This window comes from Saccostrea echinata, unplaced genomic scaffold (assembly GCF_033153115.1).
Source record: "Saccostrea echinata isolate AGI-Se365-2 ecotype Australia unplaced genomic scaffold, CSIRO_AGI_Sech_v1 ptg000054l, whole genome shotgun sequence".
In the NCBI taxonomy this organism is placed as follows: Eukaryota; Metazoa; Mollusca; class Bivalvia; order Ostreida; family Ostreidae; genus Saccostrea; species Saccostrea echinata.
Genome location: NW_026889803.1, coordinates 54,340,845 through 54,360,089, shown reverse-complemented (window position 1 = coordinate 54,360,089; position 19,245 = coordinate 54,340,845). Strand labels below are relative to the sequence as shown.

Here is a 19,245-nt window from a genome sequence, read left to right as displayed (position 1 = left end):
TAGTATATCAAAGTTTTTACTATGATAAATCAAAGTTTTTACTATAATAAATCAAAGTTTTTACTATAATAAATCAAAGTTTTTACTATGATAAATCAAAGTTTTTTCTATGATAAATCAAAGTTTTTACTATAATAAATCAAAGTTTTTACTATCATAATAAATCAAAGTTTTTACTATGATAAATCAAAGTTTTTACTATAGTATATCAAAGTTTTTACTATGATAAATCAAAGTTTTTACTATAATAAATCAAAGTTTTTACTATAATAAATCAAAGTTTTTACTATGATAAATCAAAGTTTTTTCTATGATAAATCAAAGTTTTTACTATAATAAATCAAAGTTTTTACTATCATAATAAATCAAAGTTTTTACTATGATAAATCAAAGTTTTTACTATAATAAATCAAAGTTTTTACTATAATAAATCAAAGTTTTTACTATGATAAATCAAAGTTTTTACTATAATAAATCAAAGTTTTTACTATAATAAATCAAAGTTTTTGCTATGATAAATCAAAGTTTTTACTATAGTATATCAAAGTATTTTTAGTGTATATTTCAGATTGTTATATTTTATATTCTCAAATTCATAATTGCACATTTTTTATATTAATTGGAAGTATTGCTTGTATATACTCCAAAGTAAAGTTCCATAGTAAATCAAAGTATGAAGCATTTACTAAAGTTAACTATAGACAACTTTAGTAAACTATAGTTAACTGTAGTAAATTTTTGTTAGAGTCATTCTCACTTTAAGACCTAAGAATGCCCTGTTGAATTAGTCATAGTCCGACAGATCCAATTATGCTACGATATCAAGATATGCATTTCATACAGATGCAGCAAGACAGTAAATTTCGTTAAAAGATAAAAATCAAACCTATCAAGCAATGTTTTTAAAAGATTATAGCTAGTTTTTACTAAGATTGAAGATTAATTTTACTGTCAATAATATTTTGTGAATTATATACATGTTATAAATACGTTTCACAAGATCAAAACAATCTCATATTTATAAATATAAAAAATATTGGTATAACAGAACAGACACAAGAAATCAAGACTTTAATTTCACCTGTACAGAGTATCAAATCTAGTCATTTGTAAATCTGTTGAGAAAAATGATGCGATGTATCAATATTGCCGTGGGTATGCCTTACATTTTTGGACTATATATATATGTTCAAATGCCGTCCCTTGGAAAACCATCTTACTTTGCCTTTAACAGAACAATGAATATGGTATGGTACATGTATTAAACAATTTTGATTTATCTAAAAATAATAAATTATGCTCAAATTATAAATTAAATATTCGAACAAATCTCCACTTTATCAAATAGCATGTTCAAAATGCGTTTTGTTGGGTTAGTTTCTTCTCTTCGTGGTACTGTTGACTGTGACTGAGCTCTTTCTGGTGGACAAGGCCGCTCCCTGGCGTTTGCGACGGTGGACCCGAATTATTTGTCGTTCAGTGTGTAGGTGCAAATGTGTATCAGTGACTGGTTGCCCTGCCTGTGGTCCAGTATGTGGATACGGATGTAGTAAAGTTTGCGGAAAGAAACGGGATGCTATTTGGGTAAGCAGATTTTCCTATTGAATCAAAGCTGCAAAAATGATTGAAAGCTTTTGAATTCTATTTGCTATCAGTCATGATAAGGTAATTACATTAACAAAAATTTATATGTCAGAAATATGTGTATTTTTCATGTCAGCAAGTGGACATGAGACCCGTGCCTTGCAAGTTTTCCGACTGGGATTCCAATGGTGACGTAAAAATTGATCTAAAAGAATTTGCAACTATATCAAAAGCCAGCACCAAAAATGCAAATCTCCAAAAAGCATTTAATCTTACTGACACGAATGGTGAGGGTTTTTTTTTCTTTCGATTGTTAACATTTTTATGGCTCTTTGTTCATAGTGTTGATACACTGTCTCTCTTTTCAATTATTTTATTTCCACACATTGGTGTAAGAAATTGCGAAGCAATGCTTTTTAATGATTTTAAAAAGTCCCTTTTCTTCAGAAACATTATTTTTAGCAGTGATGCTGAAAAAAGGGGGAGAGAGCTAATTTCTTTTTCTTATAAATATATTACTTTATTTCAGGAGATAAAATAGTTTCAGAGGAGGAGCTTCGCAAAGCACCACTTGTGTTCGAAAAGTGTTAACAAATTCATTAGATGAGCATCCATGTCAGAGGAGAAACTGGATTTGATTATCTGTAATAAAGAATAATGGACACATCAATTTGTTTTTTTAATCTTTTTTTTTGGGGGGGGGGGGGAGAGAGAGAGAGAGAGCATATGCACAGATTTTAATGAGATCAGGATCCTGAAATCTAAAATTCCTTTCAAAAAAAGGCTTGACATTATGAACAAGGAATATTGCTATTCGAATTTTTCATACATGTCAGCAAGAGCAATAAACAAGAAAATGGAAAATAAGATTCTTATTAAATTTTTGAAAGCCTTTCTACCAGAGATAATACTGTACAGAAAAGACAACAAAAATCAGATAAATAGACATTTATATACCTGAATATATGACCATCATAGCTAGCAATTATGGCTAAAATCTGCAGTTTCTTTTAGGCCATTAGTATCCCTAGGGAAATACTAAAAAAAAATACAGTCTACTATTATAATTATTGAATGAAAAGAAAGACCTTCATGTGGAGTTGAATTTGAAAATAGTACGGTGATTCTCTAATACACAGTATATTGCAGATAAGAAGAATATGCATTAACACAGATTTCATCATTATCATTGTGGCTAAATAATTAATACATGTATACATTTATACATATCTTAAGCTTGCAGAATGTTTGTATGAAAGCGGCGATTAAATAAAATATTCTATTAAGAATATGACAGTAAAAAATTGATTAAGAGAAGAGCAACGTTGATATATACAAATGGAGGACATTTCTCACAAAACTTGGTTTTGTCTCTCGGATGCGTTAATAATCATTGCTATTTCATGATATTCATGCTTGAATAAAGACAAAACCTATACTCACAGTTCACTTTCTAATGATGAAATTCATCAAAATCATATTTCTGTTTCAGTGTTTAATATTTTTAACATTCCAGTCAGCCGATGTGAGTTCGATCTACCCTACCTATATTGGATTCCTAAACTTCATAAAAAAAATCCTTCCAAACAAAGATACATTTGCCGGGTCCAGCAAATGCACTACCAATCTTCTAACTCTTCTCCTCACAAAAATATTAACTGCTGTAAAGGAGAAACTTCAGATACACTATGCTACAACATATTCTAAAAGTAGTGTAAAATAGATATCACATTGATTTTCAAAAACTCAAAAAAAAAAATTAAAAATCTTTTTTTCTAAATCTAAATTTAGTAACATCAAAAAGACGACTTGTCCATATACTTCATACATCATTCCTCACGATAAATTAAAAACAAGGCTTTTTGATATCATAGAAAACTGCTTCTTCATTAGTAATGGAACTCAGAAATTTTCTTATCTTGTAATTGATCATCAACAAAATTACTTTATTAAAAAATCATCCTCATTCTTTACACAGTTACACTGAAGTTGATATTAACTGAAATGCAACAAAAATTTAATCATGGCGGTCGCCGATTTTAACAATGGCGCAGCTTGTTTAACCATGGCGGGCCGCCATGGTAAAACCCTGTAGTGACAGTAAAACTGTCCCATAGTTTATTTTCCTGAGTGTGGAAGGCGGCCAACGGGAAATGACTCTTGCTAAAATTGCGTCTATAAAAACTATCTAGTGCTATAGCGAATTTTCACCCTTAACATCCTGTGTGGGGATTGAAGGAAATAAATTTTAATTCTAAAGTCCAACTGCAACTACAACTATCCAACTTAAATCCTTACTTCAAGTTGCTGCAGCCCGTACCAGGTACCAGATATCCAACGACTTATTATTTCAAGATCTGTACGTGAGATTCAAATCTGCGAACAAAAGGTAAGTATGTATGTTTAAAGCTTCACTTTGGAAAGTACTATGAATGGATTGACATAATAAGTACGTCCAATAGATTTTGTCAGAGTGCCTTCCAAAAGAAGAGAGTTCAGTCTTTATAGAAACAAAGGCATACTGTGAGGTAGGGCAGTGAGTTTCCAAAACGTCAAATAATGCAAAATTGATATTTAAAAAAAAAAAATCTAATTGTGTTTTAACACAGCATCTTCTTTTTATATCAAACAATAATAGAAAATTGCAAGTACTTTTGAAAACCCAGCATAAAGAAGAGCATGCACAGTTGGGGGGGGGGGGGGTCGCAATCCCCCCCCCCCCCCCGGATTTGTAGAATTATTAGATGTTTACATGTATATTGAAGCAAATAAAAAATGCCAATATGATTGTAAAGCTTTGATTGCTTATTCTTTAATATGTGTATAGAAGATTCTTTTTATATAGAATATTTATCACACTGTAATAATGATTTTATGAGTTTGTACAAGCCAGACGTCATAACTTTTTCATTTTACATGCTGAATACTATCATTTGGTAAATCAAAAAAAAAAATTCAAAAAAAAAAAGGATCGTTCGGGATTTGAACCCGGCACCCCTCACATGTTAAGCGAGAGTCATTTTTTTTTCTCTTTTTAAGCGAGAGTCATACCCCTAGACCATGGAGGCACTTGATTACATGGTAAATTAAATGCAAACATTATGTCACATATAATGTTTATATTCACGTTTGATATTTTACACAATACATGATGTCTAATTTAGCCTTTACTAAACAGTTCTAATAGATGTAATAAGAATATAAAGTCCGCCGACAACCTGTATTATACGTAATAACTCTCCAGATGCGCCTGTGCTAAAAATAGTGCCAAGCGACTTTTAATACAATTAATAATTAAAAAAAAAAACGGGCGGGACACTTTGAGAGGGGCGAGACAGGCCCTAGGGAGTTATGGTATAAAATTTCATTGCAAAAGCTCAAAAGCTTCTTGAGATATCGCCCGGAAACGAAAGTGTTACACACAGACGGAATGTATGAATTTACGACCTTGAACTTTGACCTTTTGACCTCAAAATCGATAGGGTTTTTCTTTAGGCTATAGGGAGTTGCCATGCTAAATTTCAATATTCAATAGGGGTCTTCCTTAGGCCACAGCAAGTTTTTAAGTAAAATTTCATTGCAAAAGCTCAAAGGATTCTCGAGATATCGTACCGAAACGAAAGTGTTAAAACAGACAGAATTTATGAATTAATGACCTTCACCTTTGACCTATTGACCTCAAAATCGATAGGGTTTTTCTTTAGGCTATAGGGAGTTGCCATGCTAAATTTCATTGCGAAAGCTCAAAGGGTTCTTGAGATATCGCGCGGAAACGAAAGTTTTACAGACAGACAGAAATACAGACGGACGGATGGACGGACGGACAGACAGACCCAAATTAATATCCCCCACTTTCAGTGAAAGCGGGGGACAAAAATTGTAGATATAAAATGATAGAGGTTTCTAACTTTTATTCTCTGCGACTAAAACACGAATTTACATTTTAATATCCTTTTCGTAATAGAGAAAAACTTTCTATAGATGATTTTAAAACGTTTATAGTTTTACATATGTCATATAAACAAAATCACATTGCGTAATTTGATTTCAACCCTTGTAGCAAACCTTAGATGATTTCAGTCCTCACCCTTTGGGCTTCGGTCGATACACAATTCTAGGGCTGATACTAGAACGAAATCAACAGTATGATATTATATGTTAACTTCGAACAATTAACAGTTCTTAATAAAGATTCGTCTTTGATTTAACATCATAGAGTCTGACACATCTGTTTCATATTTGGTTACTTTACTAGGAAAATACTAATAGCAACCTAACTTTATGAAAAACGTGATGACTTCAACTTTTCTATCGCCATCTTCCTTTATTTATGTATCAATATACCATTATCATCTGTATATGGAGTTTATATCTCCTAGTTTATTCGATACGCAATTGTAAAATTTTATCATGTAATCGATCTCGATTCATTCAAAAGTTGAAAGTCACTAATATAATCAAGAGATAAACAAAATCTCATTACAATCTAATTCAATAGATAACCCGTAAAAATATAGTTATATTTTTCAAGGTTTTGTTGTCCTATTTTTATCAATAAAAGTTTATAAAATTTCACCGATAAACTACCGTGTTACAGGTTGTTTTAGTGATCGGCAAATTTAGCGATTTTTATACTATAAGTGAGCATTAATTAATTAGAAAGCCTATTTAATTTTTTACTGATCTTGAGGATAACTCTTTTCATTATCGATAAATTTGACTGGCTTATTTGTGAGGTTTAATTTTAATGTTGTCAAAATCTGCTAATAATGCCAAAATTAGATGATTGCTAAAATTTCCCGATAAACTGTATTATTAAACTAAATCTAATAACTTTTCATGTTGGTGAAAATAATTTACTAGTAGCTGGCATTCTTCCTCCTTGCAAGTGTCAAGTTGCTCTAACTTATTCTGGTACAAACTATAATATTTTCCTCGCCACTTCCTCTAAGACTTTTACTTCAAGATGTTTCATACTAATCTTGAAAAGTTTTGAATGACATCATTCTGGATTACACTATCTAAATAAAACATTCACGGAAAATACGTTGGAAAGGAGTGCATTAGACTTGCTCAAGTCTCTATGTTTTAGTGCTCTCTTTTATAATTTTTTGATAATGTCAAACACATTGTTATTGTACTTGTAATATTGTTATATAAAATTTATATAGCGCTTTATCAATTTGAGTCTTCTAAAGCGCTTTACAATTAAAATATTTCAAAAGAGACAATGTTTAAAATACATAAAAAAAGACATGTGAATAAAATTAATCATAATGTTTTCTATCTAGATATAAAGCCATATTTATATTAAGAAATCACAAATTAAAAGCTAGTTCGAAAAGATGTGTTTAAAGATCCTTTTTAAAACTAGGCAGTGAAACACATTCTCTAAGTTTAAAAGGCAGAGAGCTCCAAAGACTCGATGCGGCCTTGTCTAAACGACCGTCTCTGTATATTTCCGTGTGTGTCCGAGGTACCTGGAGAAGATGCGAGGATTCTGAACGTAGTGATCGTGGCGGGTTGTAAACAGTCAGGATGTCTCTCATGTATAGAGATAGGCTGCGAAGGGATTTGAAAGTGTATAGAAGGATTTTATATTGGATCCTGTATTGAACTGGGAGCCAGTAAGATGGATCAGAGTGGAGTATTTTGGTCGGATCTTTTGGAGCGCGTTATTAGTCTTGCGGCTGTCTTTTGCACTCTCTGAAGTTTGCCGATGTGTTGAGAATGAACACCATATAGCAATGCATTGCCGTAATCTAGTTTAGATGTAACTAAGGAATTCACTAGAGTTTTACATTCTTCGTCCCTAATAAACGGACGAATGCGGCCAATTCTGCAAATGTTCATATATGCTGAATGCGAAATTGAGATATATTGCTTTTCCATGGAGAGGGTGTTGTCAAAGAATACGCCTACATTTTTTACAGAAGATGCATGCATCACTTACAATACAATCATCGAATCGTAACTCAAACCTCTTCATATTTTTAAGTCTATGTTTCGGTGCAAAGACTTTAAGTCGTTGAGTTTGAGAAGGTTGGCACTCATCCATCTACGTATGTCCGATAAACAATATGAGAGTCTTTGGGACATATCGGTCCAATTATCACTTGGTTCAGCAATGATGTATATCTGGGTGTCGTCGGTGTATATATGGTGCGTCATTTTATGACGTCTGCAGACTTCGCTGAGGGGTTTAGAGAGTAGACAATATGTTTGATAACATTTAACTTTGGAAGAGAGCAAAGGACAGCAATACAAAAATGAACAAAGAATTTAAAAAATAGAGACTTGAGCAAGTCTAGGAGTGCATGTAAGCCTCAACATAGGGATTCTTTGTATAGAAACAAAAGATGTTCTATGAGGATTTTCTTTGGTGCTTGTTTAAAATATTTCCTGTCCACAAGTACCTGCCTATAACCAGTGATAAATATTTGAATACATTATGTACCATATATCATGTTTCCAAAAGCAAAGTAGAAGTGGTAACGTGAATTGCACACATGTAACTATTTTGCGTATGTCATATACAGAGACCAGTTGACCAAAGGATTATATTATATTATAGGACGATGAACAAATGAAAGACGACTGTGACCTTTGTATAAACATTTACTTCAAAACTTTATTATTTTGTTTCGTTTTATTTCGTATTCGATTGTAAAACTCGAGCATTTTTGCATGCATCAATTCATACAACTTCAACTTGGAGTAGGTTAAAGAAATACAGATGAAGATATTGGAATCACTTGGTCAAATGCCACTTGATTTTTTTTTTTACAATGGGATGTAAGCTTATGTCAATTTGTATGAAAATAACATAACATGTAATAATGATGTAAAAGAAAACACGCCATACACCAACTGTTCAGAGATAAATTGTCTTTGGGGAAACGTAAATTGAGTGTAAGTCTTACAACTACCATCATCAAATATGCTCTGATTTTCATAACCTCGAATTTTATATTTTGTAAGTTATCATTAAGAAATGGGAATTAACACGAAAATATTCATAACAAACAATAAAAGCTAGTTATTAATTACGAACAGAGTGTATCTTCTGACATGAAGGAATCACATCACATTGAGTAAATGGTTTAAACTTTATTGTTGAATTAAAAAATATATACTCATTTTAAAAAAGGGGGGAATTCTTTAACGTATGTTCGTAGCTATATATGTATCAATGTAATCAATAGATTATTGAGAGAGGGAGAAAGAAATACATAAGAGACGACGAAGAGCAAATAAAAAAGTAACGCAAGCTTTGATCTGACATGCTTTACACTTGTAAAGTCCTGTCTCATCTCCACACCATCCCTACCCCATCCCAGCCATGGTTCAAATGTCAGAATGTATAATCAATCGCAATTAAAATTCTTCAAGCCATCATTTTTTCTAAAAGGTTTTTATTTTTTATGCCCCGCCATAGGAGGGACCTATAGATTTTGTTATAAAGTCTCCTTTTCTCCTTGTCTCGATTACTCCATTCCTCCGTTCCTCTGTCTTTCCGCATATCCGTCAGTCATACCTCATGTTTAGCCCAGTTTCAAAGAAACTGTTTAGAATAGTTTTATCATATAATGACCTATATTGGTTAATACAATCTAGTTGTGTGATTCTTTTCACCTCTATCTTCCGTATGACTTTGAACCTTACTTGTCAAGTAATTTTATCAAACTTAATATAGTGATACAAACTTTTGAGAGTAATTCAACCGCGTCATTATTTTCTGATTTGACATTCTCTATGACTAGAGCTTTGCCTTTTTTAAGATTTGCTCTTAGTTAATCTTAATGAATTCTATAAAGGAATATTTCATAGGTATACCATTATACTCAGAAAATTTCCTTGAGAGCATTTCTAGCATACAAAATGTAAATCTGCTAATATAGAAAGAATAAATTTAAAACAATGACACTCCATTTTGCTGATAGATAGTATGAGTCAATATACCATGCTACAAAAGACTTCAACTATCAGAACTATCAGTTTTATTTAAAAGTACGAAAAATATTCCTTCTATCATCTTATTTTATTTCTGGTAGCTCTGACAGAAAAATAAGGTCAATTTCTTTCTATGTGTTCCAAAGAGCGGGACATTCGTGTCTTGTGAATATATTTCTAGTTGGAAATAATAAGTAAATAATGTAAGATTTACTGTAAAGAGTTTTTTTTTATTGAACAGATAGTGTGAAAATACACATTTGTGACCCATTCGTGCAAAAAAAGTACATAAAAACATAGTTGTTTATTATAAAGGATATGATATTATAAAGGAGGCGGACAATTCATAACCGAATTAGGTTCATTACATGCTTTGAGTTATAATCTGTCAACAGCAGCACCTTATTTCTCAATGGATAGATCAGATTGCATTTGATATCATTATTCATTTGTTTTTCTGGTAATCTCTATACTTTTGACATCTTCAATGTTTGTTATTGTGTAAATTTATATTCATTCCTGAAACAGGTGCTGGTTTAATTTGTATATTATAACGCGATCAATACTAGGAAGAGGAAAATAACTGTGTTATTTATTTATCAATATATGTTACAAATATGTCCTAAAATTTCAAGCTTAGTAATTTTCCTCTATGAATAATTTTTTTCAGATATGTTTTATTTTCAATAAGGTGCATTGCTGTTAAACGAAATGCATGTACATGTATAGAGAAATCTTTAAAATTATTAGGTTTCTTTTTATTTTAAATTCTAAATGCATCTCCTGTAGTTTTGTACATATAACTTTCTACGCTCTATACAACCATTCTTCGCGATTAATTAAAGAATGCATATATAGAGAAGCGCTCCTTCAATAAAAATGGAACTTGTAAAATGTTATATCTTGTGATTTGTCATCTACAAAATTCCTTGTTAATAATCGATATGTTTTAACATACAAGTACTCTGAAGTTGATATTGAAATGATTCTGTAGTTCCTCATGACAATATCTATACCGTTTAAAATGTAGGTCTTTGACCTATTTATTGAAAATCGTTATCAATGAAACTTTTTTGCCATTTAATTAGACACATCATTGTATTATAGACTTTCAAAGAATTTTGCAGGGATAACAATGTATACAAGGCAAATTCAGTAATAGCAAATGCCAATTAGATTTCGGTGCACGTGAATGTGCGTGTTTTCTTAAATTGCCACCTGCATCATTTCTTTATATCTCATAATAGAGAGCTACATATCAGATTTCAAACACTTTCACTGAAAATTTGTGAAGTTACATCGATCAGAATATTCCACTAGCTTTTATGTATTAAATTTGTTATATTATTATGATGTAGAGATTCATTATACATGTATTTACATAAACTCCTGATATTGTCATGTCTTGTTGAAAAATATAACCACTTCCAATCTTAGCTTACCTGAATTCAGAACACGTGCACTTGCATAAATGTTTAAGAGTACTCACTTACAAATTTTATAGTGTCTCGAAATACATACCTGTCGTAAATTTTCAGAGTATTTTATCGAATAGTAAGAGAGTTACAGCCAATAAAGTAGTAGCCAATCAGATTTCAGCTCGTGTGCATACATTTTCTTGTATTCAGATTTCATAATACCGTACTGTAAAAACTTATCATACCCCTCTGTACTATTGATTCCTAAATATATGCGAGGAACTAAGCACCACTCGAGCAATAACATTACTCGCTTTTATTTTTATGGTGCGCGATAATAAGAAAATCGCCAAAAATAAGGAATCTACAGTATTTTAAATCCGTCCTATTTTGTTTGAAAATAAGGAAGTTATGAATTTTTAAAGTTTCAGCCAATTAAATTGGAGAACATGTATCATGTGCGTGATTCAAGAATCATATCTTGTACAACCTAATAATATATACTTATATTTGGAATTTCAAAGCATGTTGTCTAATAACAATGAAGTTCTCTAGATTCTTGTCACAACCAATCAGAGCGAAGCACAAGCATGCATAAAAATAAATTCTCTTGACTACAAATATTTATTTTTATCCCATGTTTTCCCCTTTATCCCGTGGATATGACTCATAGGATAATTTTTTTCAAATTCCACAGTTAAGTGTAGTTGTGACGTCACAATTGTTTTTGCTTTAGAGTGATGAAGTAAAATAAAGTTGAGTCCTGTATAAAACAGTGTAAAACATTGGTTGTGAAGTATTAAACATGGGATAAAAAGAATCTCCCATGATTTGTAGTTGGATATGACTTTTATTCAACTCGTTGTGTGTTTTTATCCCCTCACCAAGGCTCGGGGATAAAAAGAACAAACAACTCGTTGGATAAAAATCATATCCAACTACAAATCATGGGAGGTCCTATATATATACGCAGTTTCAAAGCATTTCATAAAAAAAAAAATATCACCTCTTAAGCTATTTCAATTATATCAGTCATTTTAATCATCGCATGCGCACGCACAAATCTACATTTATTTGTACACACCATGCTCATTTACCCTAAAACTGTTTCTTTTCTTTTTTTTTCAAAAAGAAAAGAAAATACCATTTTATAGCGTGATTGTTAATTTTATTCCATTTTACATGCTTGAAATTTATGTAAATTTTACGCATTTAAGGATTTAAAAGCGGCTAATTTTCTATTTCTGAATGCTCATGATGTCGAGTGTGGCATATTAATCATGTAATTAATAAGGTAATTAGGAACTCATGCCTTCAAAACGCGCAATCAAAGACATCAATTAGATAAACTGTGAAAACTTATCAAAACAAACGTATTTGTAAAACATTAAATCGAGACTAACGGTAAAAAATGATGACTTGTTTTAGGATTAATTGAACAAAAAATCATTTATTTTCTACTTAAGTCTAAATATCCGAGTAGCCGAGCAGCAGTTCTATCGACATCGCATTGTTCGGCGGTTGGCCGGGTACTCATTAACAACACTATATATATATATATATATATATATATCTGCCCTGCTATTCATTATCAACCCTGCAAAGTCCGTAGCAGCCGTGAAAGCTCATATGGCTACGGTGACGTCATGCATATCACACATGCAAAAAAAGGTGTATTAATGACAACGTATGTAATAAATATATTTATAATTTCTGTTTGTTACAAATCACAAATTTAAAAAAATAAAGATTATAATTCCACGTGTACAGAGTATCAAATCTAGGCATTTGTAAATCTGTTGAGAAATTGGATGCGAGATGTCAATATTTTAGTGGGTCTGTCTTACCTTTTAGGCCTATATATAAGTAAAGCTGTTCCTGAAAAAAAAAACCCAAAGAACTTTGACTATTGCAGAACAATGAATAAGGTATTGTATTTTATTTTACTAATATTTTAATTTAGTTTATAAAACAAAGAATTTGAATCTCCACAAAATTAACTGTACAAAATGTGTTATGTTGGTTTAGTTTCATCTCTTCTTGGTACTGTTGACTGTAACTGAGCTATGTCTAGTGGAAAAAGCCGCTCCGTGGCGTTTGCGACGATGGACCCGGATTATTTGTCGTTCAGTGTGTAGTTTCAAATGTGTAGCAGTGACTGGTTGCCCTGCCTGTGCACCAGTATGTGGATACGGATGTGGTAAATTTTGCGGAAAGAAACGAGATGCGATTTGGGTAAGCAGACTTTGAATTCTATTTGCTATCAGACATAATACGATAAATTACATTAACAAAAATTAAATGTAAGTAATTTGTGTATTTTTCATATCAGCAGGTATCAGCAGGTAGACATGAGACCCGTGCCTTGCACGTTTTCTGATTGGGATTCCAATGAAGACGGGAAAATCGACCTAAAAGAATTTGCAATCACATCCAAAGCAAGCACCAAAAATGAAGATCTCCGAAAAGCATTCAATCTTACTGACACGAATGGTGAGGTCTTTTTTTTTCTTCGATAATTACATGTAACATGTTTATGATTCTTTGATTATCTTCTTGATTCTCTCTCTCTCTCTTTCAGCACATTTTTTAAATAAGAAATTATAAGAAGTTATGCATTTTTAATGATTTAAAAATTTCCCTATTCTTCAGAAACATCCTTTTTAGCAGTAATGCTGAAAAAGGGGAGGAAGAGTTAATTTCTTTTTTCTTAAAACTGTATTACTTTATTTCAGGTGATAAAATAGTTTCAGAGGGGGAACTTCGCAAAGCACCACTGGTGTTCGAAAAGTGTTAACAAATTCATTAGATGAGCATTCATGTCAGAGGAGAAACTTGATTTTATTATATGTAATAAAAAAATAATAATGATCGCATCAATTTGTTTTTTATCTTTTTTTTTGGGGGGGGGGGGGGTGTTAGAGCATATGCACAAATTTTATAAGATCAGGATCCTGAAATCTTAAATTCCTTCCAAATGAAATAGCTTGACATTATGAACCAAGAATATTGCTATTCAAATTTTTCGTACGTGTTAGCAAGAGCAATAAGAAATATATAACTTTTTCTGGATGGAAAATATCATTCGTAATAAATTTAAGAAAAATCTTGATTGTCTTTCTGTCAGAGGTAATATTGTACCAAAAAAATCCAATATATAGACATTTATTTACTTAACTCAACGACTATTCATTGCTAGCAATAATCGTTAAAAAATCTGCAGTGTGCTTGATCTCATGAGTATCCTTAGGAAAGTGCTAAGAAAGAAAAAGAATACATTTTACTATTGTATGAATGAAAACCTTCATGTTAGACCGAATTTGAAAACAATGCGGTGATATTTTTAGAAACTGTATAAAGCAAATAAGAATATGCACTAAAACTGGTTTCATCATTATTATCGGGGCTAATTATTTTATAAGCTTGCAGATTATAAAAGCAGCAATATGATAAGTATTCTATTATGTATATGAAAGTAGAAAATATTTGATGTAGAGAAAAGCAACACTGCTATATAAATTATTTCTAGAGTACCAGGTACATTTCTTACAAAACTTATGTCTTGGCTATATGGAGGCATGCCTACAAAATGTGGTACTTATCATTGTCATTTCTTAATGTTATACTTTCATGTAAAAAGTTGATTTTGATTTTTGATTTTTTTTAACCTCCGAATGATGAAAACACTCCCTCATGCAAGACAGAACATAGCAACAGTGAACATTACGACGGGTGATATTCCAAAAAAATGTTGACTGCGCGGAATGTATGCGTGCACTGTTCATCGTTATTTGTATGTTTGTATAAAACATTCAGTATAATATAATAAATATCCTCAACTACATGCAGTATTTACGAAACATTCATCCTTGAATAAAGATAAAAATTATATATAATTAATAATTTTATCTTCACTTAACTATTTTTATTCACTTGTTGCAAATAAGAGGTTCGAATGTCCAAACGTCGGTCTCCCAGGGTGTGAACATGTCAAATAATAATAATAACTAGAGCAAAGCTCGTTGCAAAGCAACGAGTAGGTCTTCCGTCCTGTTTTGACCGAAGTGGTCAACAAAAGAAAGGAATAAGTTAAGACGTCTCCAGTGACTTTAGAATTTCAATTTTGCTTCAAAATCTGCAAAATAAGCTATTTCTGGCTACTTCCGGTTTGACCGGAAGTGATGTCGACTGATGAAAAATTTGGTTGGACTCTTCTGGTTACATAAATTTACCAATAACATGTCAAAAACGGCAAAATATGCGTTTTGGATGGAAGTGACGTCATTTGACGACGTTCGACAATCTTACTCGCTTCTACTTGTCATTTTGAACAATTTTGCTTCTTTGATGTATCACAAATTCTCAATAGTTTTTGAGATATTGAGAAAAAACTTTCAGCCCCTGTAGATCCCTTATTTTAGGGGCCAGCCACTATTTCTTGATATCAAATGAAAGACCTTGTCATTCTGCAAAACTTTTGTTCTATATGTTTTAACAAAACTTTACAAAAAAATTTACAAGTAAAGAGATAATCTAAAAAAAATCCTAAAAATTTTGATATTCTCCATATGACTATTTTCGGAGCATACCGCGCGTCAACGTGCGGCACTTCTGAGAAAAATGAACTACTTAGTACACATCTATGAACATTGCTCTATCATCGCTGAAAATGTCAAGTTCCTATTATAAGTGGGGGTTTTTTTTTTGTTTTTTTTTTTTTTTAGAAAACGAGCGGACAAAGTGACCCTCTAAAAATCACTTAATCGCAGAAATCTCCGGACCGAAAGTGATGTTATCAAAATAAAATACATATCTAGATTTTTTGATGTTCTACCAGACCTGAAAGTTTCATGAAAATCAAACAAGCCGTTTCCGAGAACTCGCGTGCACAAAATCGGTAGGGAAAAAACAATAAAATAGTGGAAAAGAAACCTAAGAATAACAGTAAGGTCTTCCGCTGAATACGGAAGACCTTAATAACAGGTCCTGACTCTGTTAGTTTTTGTTTTCTTCATTCACGTTAGAGTGATCACGAGATCCTAAAATGATATGCTAAGATAACGAACAGTCATCATGCTCATATTCAAATTAAACAACACAATTATTAGCAAAACAAACATGATTAGGTGCAATGGAGGAGTTAGCATCCCTTGTCGACAGATCACACCCGCCGTGAACTCTAGAGATTTTCAAAATTTGGCTTTCATTGCTTTTACCGTTCCTTTTTAGTTCTTTGATGAAAACAAATCGAACAGTTTCATTGAAATTACAGAAAACTAAAAATGAGGACTAAAATGAAGGTCAAAGGGATGGTAAAAGTCTGATTTTTACTACAAAGTGACATTGCTCTTACACATATGAATTTTTTGTGTGAATTTTGTTAAAACTGTTTTTATTTGAAACTAAGTGAACGCGAAGTCTGACGGACGAATAGACGGAAAGACAGAGAAACAGTGAATTTAAGTAACAACGTAACGGGATACGGACGGATTCCTTCCGAATCCAAATCAAATGCGTCCTCGTTCTTCATGTCCCAAATATGATTGCGTAAATACATCTTGTTTGTTTTGATACTGGTTGGGATTCAAAAGTTTTTGGTGCTTTATATTAGAATAAAAATAAAGTTGCTTTCATCTTAATTGACATAGAGTCCTTTATATGAAGAGAATAACACTCAGGAAAGTTGTGCCTCATTAAAATACTGAATCAAGCAGTTTATGCAATTTTGAAAGTAATTACTCTCTTACATAAAACATTTTGCTTTTAAAATATTGCCATTTACAATTTGAAATTCTGAAAAACATTTATAACAAGACCTTTCGATCGAAAAATCGAGGGTTCAAGCCGCGGCCGCATCAGACCTAAGACTGTAAAAAAATAGTAATAAGGTAGCAACTGTTCCTTCGCCAAGGACTCGGCATTTTGAAGTGAAAATTGCGGGTCTTCGGGTAAGACCTTAAAACCGAGACCTGTGTCACAGTAGGCATTGGCACGATAAAGATCCCTAGCTGTTCAACGGCCCTTAATGCCGAGTAAAGGTCTAAATTTGAAGCCCTTCACTGGTATATGGTGGCGTCTCTACACTGAACCAAACTTCGAAGTATTCACCTAACATTTTTTAAGTTATAAAGAACAAATGCACACAATAAGTAACTTCTTTGAAACATATTTCAGTTCGATGTTGCGTAAATTTCATGTCAGTATCTCGTCAGACTTTAAAGCAAAGTGTCAAGGAAATGATGTACCCTCAAAATGAAAATTCACAAAATATAATCTCTATGGAGTAAGACCACCACTCGCTCTAATTTTTGCAAGACACCCTTTTTCCCATGGATACATTGTACCCCTGAATTATCTGCTGCCACACCTACTGCATGGATCTTTCTAAACCGCTGAAATTGTGTGGATGGGGAGAGCTTTGATATTCCTTTTAAAAGTCCAAAATGTGTTTAATTGGATTCAGATTGGGGGATTTGGCAGGCCTGGGCATTACATAGATGCCTTTTGGTCAACACCTAGACCCCCTTGGGCGTCTCGCACATAAGTGTACCTCTTTAAGGATGATTCAGACTGTTTGAGATGATATTAGACAGCCATGGGCACCAATTTGTTACTATTTTCTTACCATTGAAGTTGCTAATTTAAATAAATCAAAAGTGGTTCTGGACCATGTCACAATCTTTTAACCTGGTTGTGACGCGAAACCTTGGCCTCAGACGAATATCCAGATCACTTCCGGTTTTGTTAAATTTTGTCCAAAGCTTTCAAATTGTGATAAGATGGCAATGAAAATGACACACAACCTATAGCAAAATGTCTTTTAATGGATTTTAATACTGGTTGTTGATTTTTAAAAGCAATATTAAGGACAAATAAACACTTAAATAAAAGTGAGTAAAACGTGTCGTAAGGATGATCCAGATGTCAGCATTCCAACCACTCTCCCTCCTTCCTCAATGGCCATTTTGCCCATGTTTTGTGTTTTTTAGTTAAACCAGTTGTTAAGAATCGATAATGGTCACAAAAAGAAACTGATTACACAAAGCACGTGCCGCAAAGTACAGATTTATTGTTTTTAAGCTTCGTCACGGGACATTGGTTTTCATTGGTGATAATTGATTTTCTTTTGACAATTGTTAAGGAGAGTCATTGATTATAATAATTTGAAAATATCATACCATTCTATCATGTAGTTTTTAAATAAATACATCTATTAGAGTGAACACTTAGAAGTTTTGTTAAGTGTACAGTATTTTAATTCTGAGAAAACCAATTACAGGTAGCCAACACATTTCGAAGTCTGAACTTCACAAAGCATCTTTTCTGTTCGATAAATGTAAATATTAACATGCTGATTACAAATAAAAGAATTCACAGCACTTGAATTGGAATTCTTTGTATTAATCTGTTTTGTTTAATTATTTTTATTGAAGTTTTCTTTTATTTGCCCTCGAATTTTTCAAGAGCATTCAATGTTCGTTATCTCCATATTACATCAATTGATCCTTGGTAGAACAACCTTTGTGTTACGCATAAAGATCTCAATTGGAATAAGAAAAAACTTCGGTAATGTAACTGAAGATTGACACAGTGGTTCCATTACAAGAGTACACTTTTTGTTTGGCGTGTTTAAATGAAAGAATTTTGTTACTGAGAAAATAAATACATATACCTGTACAAAATGCACAATTAAATTTCTGTCTTCCAAACTTCGTGTCCTGCATCTCTCCTTCAAAAAAGTTTTCATAGATGCATTTGAAATATATCATTAGTAAGTAAAAGTTTGTCAAATTGAGATTGATATCTATTTGATAGGATTGTATACCATTTATCACCCAAATAAATTTAGACAATGATCTGGGAATGCATGTGACCGAAACTAGTGGAAAAACTTAATGCTCGATCAACAAATTCGTCTATGAAATTAAAACGGTAAATGTCAATATCGAAGTTCAGAAATAATTTGTTTGAGTCGTTGAACAGACTATGATGATAACAAATTGTTGTGTCATGCTTGAAAAACCAGAAAATCAAAATATCTATACAGTATTTGACTTTAAGACCTTTGCTGTCTTCAGTTCTCAGATTATATAATATTTAAAAAAAAAATATTTGAACCTTTTCGCTAGTCGTCTTTGTCAGTGTTTTGGGTTGTCTTGGTATTTAAACATCGATACACAGTTCTATGTTTTTAACTTTTTAACACTATCCCTTTGTTCTTGATAGATTTAGTATTAATGTTGCTAATGCAAGTTTGACGTTATTTCAAACTGATTTAACAGCTGTAAAT

The 19,245-nt window shown here is 32.1% G+C and overlaps 1 protein-coding gene across 1 annotated transcript; it reads left to right on the top strand.

The window, feature by feature from the left end:
• The first annotated feature begins 12,874 nt into the window (after positions 1-12,874).
• On the top strand, positions 12,875-18,302 carry LOC133205023 (EF-hand calcium-binding domain-containing protein 1-like). The gene is made up of 4 exons (XM_061340765.1): positions 12,875-12,883; positions 12,984-13,190; positions 13,298-13,448; positions 18,235-18,302. The coding sequence occupies exons 1-4, from the start codon at positions 12,875-12,877 to the stop codon at positions 18,300-18,302; spliced, it is 435 nt and encodes a 144-aa protein (XP_061196749.1).
• Positions 18,303-19,245: the final 943 nt, after the last annotated feature.